General features: G+C 38.4%; 1 protein-coding gene across 3 annotated transcripts in view; it reads left to right on the top strand.

Moving 5' to 3' along the window:
* Nucleotides 1-4,838, top strand: part of MAP7 (microtubule associated protein 7) — a 109,792-nt gene extending 104,954 nt beyond the window's left edge. For all 3 annotated transcript variants that reach the window (XM_041470137.1, XM_041470138.1, XM_041470139.1), the window contains exons 17-18: nt 2,082-2,308; nt 3,013-4,838. In XM_041470137.1, coding sequence (XP_041326071.1) covers nt 2,082-2,308; nt 3,013-3,023 — 238 coding nt within the window. In that variant the 3' untranslated portion in view covers nt 3,024-4,838. The remainder of the gene's footprint in view (nt 1-2,081; nt 2,309-3,012) is intronic.
* Nucleotides 4,839-6,425: the final 1,587 nt, after the last annotated feature.

A 6,425-nucleotide genomic window follows, 5' to 3' on the forward strand; every position in this document is an offset into this window, starting at 1 on the left:
ACTCCTCTGTCTCAAAAGACATTGTTTGAGTCTGAACGAATGTTGCTCTAACTCTGTGTGTAATACCGGCAGTGCCATCACACATAAGTATAAAATATGAAGAATTATTTCTTCACTAAGTCAGTTGATAAATTGGGCAGAAAAACTCTGCTTGCAGAAGCAAAAGGCTTCTTCATTGCTCTAATACTCATTGAACTACTGCGCCGTTTAATTTATATGAATGAGCAGTTGCTCTCTTTCCACCTCTTTCTAACCCCATTCATCAAACTTGGCATGTTATCCTAGCTCTGGTACAGCTGTTGGCAGTATATGGGGATAAAGTAAATAACAGGATACCTTCTAGTGAATAATAACCTAATGACCATACATGACAGAGCAGCTTTTAATAGTCCTAAAGTATTTCACAGATTCTGGTCCTCATCTTACACGTGTGGGTCTCTGGCACAAAAGGGTGATAAGACTTAGGAGCTCTCCCAGGCACCCAGCAGAGTTTGTGTACCTGCTCTCAAACTCAGTACAGTGAAACATATTTTTCATTTTGAAATTTACCCAGCATATCCACAGATGAGAAAAAGGGGAGTGCCTTTCTGAAAAAGAACTGGTGATGGTTTGAAAAACTGGGAAGGCTTGATATGAACAACAGCATGTGATTCTCACAGGAAATCTGAGCTTTGGATAAAAAAGCATTGCCACTTTCAAAAGATTGATTTTTGAAAAAACAATTTCAAAATTGGTTTTGGTCTCTTGGGGAATACTGTAAAACAATTCTTTAATTGTTTGTGCAAAGTTGTACAAAGAAGCCAGCAAATGAAAATATACAGTATGCCAATTACAAGCAGGTTTCTTTTTAAGACTAGTAAATGTGCTGTCAGAAAACAATCCTGTGAAACCAAGCTGCCTGCTGAAAAATGTCCTGAGGAAATTGATAGCCAAGTTTCAATCTAGGAAAATTTGCATCTGTGCCTTTGTGGCCAAAACATTTCCAAACAACCTGAACAGTTGCAATGGGGCCCAAACAGGGAGTAGGTACCCAAGATTGCCAGGATCTAACTGTTTGAGGGCTTTAGGAAGCACCTGTGAAAGACAGGAATGACAAGATTTTTGAGTATTTGTTGAGTGCTTGCTCTCGCCTGAGGAGCTTATGGTCCTATTACTGTCATCCTGTTCACTGAAGTAACACCTCAGTTTCTCCTCTGTGGCACGATAGGACATGCCATATGTAGAGTCAGAAGGATTTGACAATGCAGCACCTAATGAAGGGGTTGGGAGGGGAGGCCCAAGGCTGTGAGACATGAGCAGGTATCATCTGAGGACAGTACATGTAAATGCAGTGTCTGTGCTTGTGCTGCTCTGGACTGGGGGAGATGTGCAGGAGCTCGCTCATAAGGTATCTCTGTCACATGGCAGATGGAAAATGAAAGTGCAGATTGACAGGAGGGGTTCTGGGAGAGGGCTCTTTTGGCTTGGACATGATCAACAGAAGTGTAGAGCTGGGTAGTGCCTTGGAAATGACCCCTGAGATCATTTTTGGGAGAAGGGAATGAAAGGAGCACTATATTGAAAAGGGAGTTTTTCCTCTGGATAAATGGCGTATAGAAGCTGCTCTAGAATTGGTGGCAGGAGGTGATCCAAGAAATAATAAAAATAACAGTGATCTTATCCAAGGGCAATTACATTGGTTTGCAGTAAGAGGAAGGGTACAACAAAGGTTATGAGATCTGAAAAAGATGTTAGGAGCTGTAAATTGCATTATGTGGGTGGTTCCAGGTAGTGGTGGTGCTGCAGAGGTTTCTTTACTGATTCCCACTGGAATTGCTTCTCAGACTGCAGTGTCTACTCTATAGTTCTGGCTATCATGTAGCCAAAGGTAACTACTATCCCATGGGTTTAAGGGAAGGAATAACAAGTACTTGTCTGCAAAAACAGTTTTTCGTGCTGTGGTGGAAGCATAGTTTTGCTGGCTAAAAGAATGCTTGGGATTGACGCAGACTTCTCTTCCATTTGTACTATTGCTTTGAGGATGACTAAATTTCTGTTCTGTATAAAGTACATAAGGAGAAATTGCTATGTTTCTCTTTCAGCAATCTCAATCCAGAGGAAAATGCAAATGAAAATGGAATGTCTATGCAGAATGATAACTTTGAAGAGATCATGAACCTGCCTATTGGTTCTAAACCATCCCGGCTGGATGCTATGAACAATGATGGAAGCAACAGTCCTGAAATTCCTTTGAATCCAATTCTAGCCTTTGAAGAGAAGGGCACTCTTTTGCCTCAGGTAGATAGTGTTCAAACACATCAAACAGCAGGTGGGTTTGCTATGGTTCACTAACTCTTGTAATTTATTGTAATTGACAGAGGTCTCAGAGCTCTGAATCAGCTTATATTGATAAGCTGATTCATTTAAGTATTTTTAAACTCTATTTTTTTAATATTTAAACTTTGTTTAAGTTTTAAATTTAAATTACTAGGGGACAGGAGCACATCTCTTTGTAAAGCTATGCATGCCAGGCACATACAGCTGCAATGCAATGGTGGTGAGGCCTTATCGTTTCCTGGATGAAGGCTTCTCACACGTGCTTTACTTTCTGCCATTTGAAGTTGCTTGGAAAGGTTTGCCCTGTGCTTTCAAGCAGAAGTCGTAGGTGACAGCTGCTGTTCTGACCTTACGATCAGTTGGGTTCCAGTTTTGCAAGTGCAATATGCACATGAAGAAGGGGAGTAACTACTTTTTAAAAACTATGTTTTGAAATTCTGGATGTGCTTTTCTCATCAAGTTCTTGCAGGCATCAAGGGATGGTTTCCACGACACTGGATTTTTTAAACTGCTTAACTTTTCAAGAATGCTAGGTAAACAAATACTGATTTAGCAGATTAAATTGGATAGCACTGTATTTTTCTCTGGCTTAAAAATGTAAGGAAAATCATCTCACATAAAAATAATTGCATAAGCATGTAACATTTTGAAGAAAGAATTGCCGCTCTGACCTGTCATGTTTACGTTCTGTTTTAGAAGTGATCTGATTGTTTCTTCTGGAGAACCAAAGGTGATATGAGCATCTCTGCAGTCAGTGGAGTTTCTTCCATGCTATGAAGGAGTGTTTTATTTTTTCTCTCCAGTTTTTTAAAGATTTCTTGAATATCTTTTTTGGAAGAACTTTAGTAAAACCAGCAGAAGAAATGAGGGGAATAGACTTGGATCACCATTCTGATAGCTTTCATCACTAGAAAAATCATGCTTCACGTGCGTTACTTAATATGGCTATTTCCAACAAGCTTTTTTTGTTAGTAAATGAATATTTCTGCATTCCTTAAGACACAAGACACTGGAATCTGAAAGTAACGGGCTGATTTGGGTGGTGGGACTGATTATTTTTTCTTTTTAAAAAAGTTGGGTGTTGGTTTAAAAAGCATAATTGTAAAATTGGCAAAGAATCTTTTACACTTTATGGTTCTAATACTTGAAAAAGAAATGCCTCATTGCTCTACAAGTAGAGTTAATGGGGTGTTTTATTTAAACCTGTTGGTTTAAATGTTATTGCAGAGAACTATAATTATGGGGGCGAACTATAGGCTTCTGTATCAGGTTCTTGTAAATGTAATTCCTACAGGGACATTCTGTAAATTGAGACGTCACTATGATCTTCTCACATTTTCTCTAAAAACACAAAACAAGAAAGGTTTTAAAATGTGAAAATTTGAAAGCATTATTTTTTCATGGACAAGAGGATAACCTATTGTTCTCCTAGATTATGTATTTATGGATTTTGCTCAGTACAGAAATAAACCATTTGATTGAATAAATTAGAAGAATGTGGTAAAAAAAACACTGCAAACTTGATTTTTTTAGTTACATCCATATTCACAATACTATAAAAGATGTGTATGCATATGTGCACGCACTTGTGCACACACATACAAGGAAATACCTTGTTCTGAGTCCTGTAAATTGCTGCTGTTCCCAATGATGGAAGACCTTTCCTTTGCCTTATCAGACTTTTGAAGACTGTGTGAAACCTGGGATATTTGAGTTTTGGATGATGATGCAGGTTCAGGGATTTTTGGGGTTTGCTCGTTTCAGAGCAAATGGAAAATGGTCATTTGTGCTTTTTTATGTAGTGTGTGGTTTTTATAAAGCAGTGCAGTTTGAGTGATAAGAGGAGTGATGCAGGTTGCTTTCTCTTTAGTTTGATGCTGATTTCTCCTGTCATTCATTGTTCCATCCCACACTTTTGGTTGCTGTTGTGCAGAACTGTAAAATCTTGCACGTTTTGTGCTTTGCTAAACAATGCTGTTGGAGGCAGAGCTCGCTCTGGGTGTTTGAGTTTGCCAGAGGCTTGAGGCATTGCTCTCTGAATCAGTGAGAAGATCCTTGGGTAGGGGAAATGGAGGTTCATGGGCTCTCAGCTCCTGCTAACAGTAAATTTACCAGTAAGATTCCTGCACTTGCCTCTAGTGAGCACTGAGCAAGGCCTCTGGGAAGCTGTGCAGAAAGTCTGTGCTAGCAGAAGAAATCCTCTGTGACAAAAGCTGAAGAATTTTTGAAAAAATTTCTGCTGCTGCCGAGTGTTCGTCTTATAGAGGAGATGGGACAAAAGCAATGGAAATCAAATGAAAGAGACTTCATCTGCCAGAATATTTATGGAAGGGAAAAAACAGCCATTCAGTCAGAGTGCTTTCAATAGTAACTTGTGACACAGTAAAATGAATTGGGTTCCTTTCTTGCTTTCTTTAGTTTACCATGTACAGAGCCACAATATTTTGAAGTGTCCAAAATATGTAGTTTTTCTTTAAAACTATATATAGCATGTAAGTACCAAATAAAACTTGTTTGAAATATTTATTTCTACTTATATTTTTTTCATTTTCTCACAAAATTGAAGCAAGAGTCAATCTCTGATGGAAAACTCTTCTTGCTACTCATGGTCTGCTTAAAATTTTGCTTCATATTTTCTCTAATTTCTTTACTAAAAATCAGTACAGAGACACTTGCAACAAGAAAGCAAGCAATGAAGTAGGCAGTTACATTTAGCTTCAGTTTTAAGTCTTAGGATTCATTTAGGATCAGGTTTAAATTGTGTTGATTTTGAGCTATTTAGGATTGGTTATAAATTATTCTAGTCTATTTTTTGGGGGACTTCAGCACATTTGCTTCACTGTTTGTAGAAAAATGGGCTGATGGGCTGGCTTTATTTCTCACATTTACTTTGTTTTTTTGCTTTGATTTTTTTTTTTTTTTTTTTTTTTTTTAGCAGGGCTGGATTAAAAACAGTTTGTCATTACAGTCAATCCAGGTTTGCTTGAAACGAGAGCGAGAATTTCCTGTTTCAGGGCCCTGACATACAATATAAAACCAAGGGAATTGAGAAGTAGGTGTATGAAATTCTAAAAAAGGATTTAATAATGAATTTTTAAATCTTTTGGTTAAACCTCTTTTAATGCAGGGAAAATAGTTTCTCTTCTGTTGAGTGTTATTCTTGACAATAAAATATGGTATGGGAGGAAGGCCAGCTCCTCTGCCTACTATTGCAACTAGTTGTGTTGTTTGCACCATGGGGGACAGGGTGGAACTACTCTGTGAGGAAGAAGTAGCAGGTGCAGCCAGCTGTTCTGAGGGCTGGGAGCAGCAGCCTTCCCCAGCAGAGAGCTGTGTGCTCTGGGAAGGCTCAGCTCCCTGCTCCCATCTCCACAGCACAACATCCACGCTCACAGGGATGACACTCTGTGCATTATTTCAGTACATCACAGCTGCTGCATTGCTCACCGCTCGCTCTCTTTGCTTCATGTCTGTTACCTCCTCATTCCTGATGAAGAATACTTTGTTATTTGCTTTCTTGCTAAGACCTTGAAATAATGTTTGAGATTAAATACTAAGAATACAGATACAGGACACATTTTAATATCATCACTTAATGCACTGTTTCTTTTTGGAAACTGATCTAAAATCAGCCTTGGAGGTGGTTTGCAGTTTGAGATTCTTTTGTTCCCAGGTGTGTCATTGAGCCATGTCCTCTATTTTAGAAAGTTCACCTGCCCAAAGCTGAGCACATTATTTGTCACGTGAGATTTCAAAACAGGATTCCTGTCATGGATGAATATTGAAAATGCCATATTGCTTTATCCAAAGTTTCTGTCTACCCTGCACTTTCATAGGCCTTTTTACTGCACTGAGTGTGGTTTTGGTTGTTTTTACTTTTTTTTTTTTTTTTTTTGTTTGTTTGGGTTTTTGTTTTGTTTTGGGGTTTGGGTTTTTTTGGGGTTTTTTTTTTTTGTTTTGGGGGTTTTTTGTTTGTTTGTTTTTGAGGGTAGGGGCATTGTTTTGTTCTGCTTTTTTTCCCAAACAGTACCATTGGAATGAACTTGCCGATATTAAAAGAAATAATTATCAAAAATGCCTCCCTTAAGCACCAAAATTAAGTTCAGAGA

This window comes from Pyrgilauda ruficollis, unplaced genomic scaffold (genome assembly GCF_017590135.1).
Source record: "Pyrgilauda ruficollis isolate IOZ18807 unplaced genomic scaffold, ASM1759013v1 scaffold24, whole genome shotgun sequence".
NCBI lineage: Eukaryota > Metazoa > Chordata > Aves > Passeriformes > Passeridae > Pyrgilauda > Pyrgilauda ruficollis.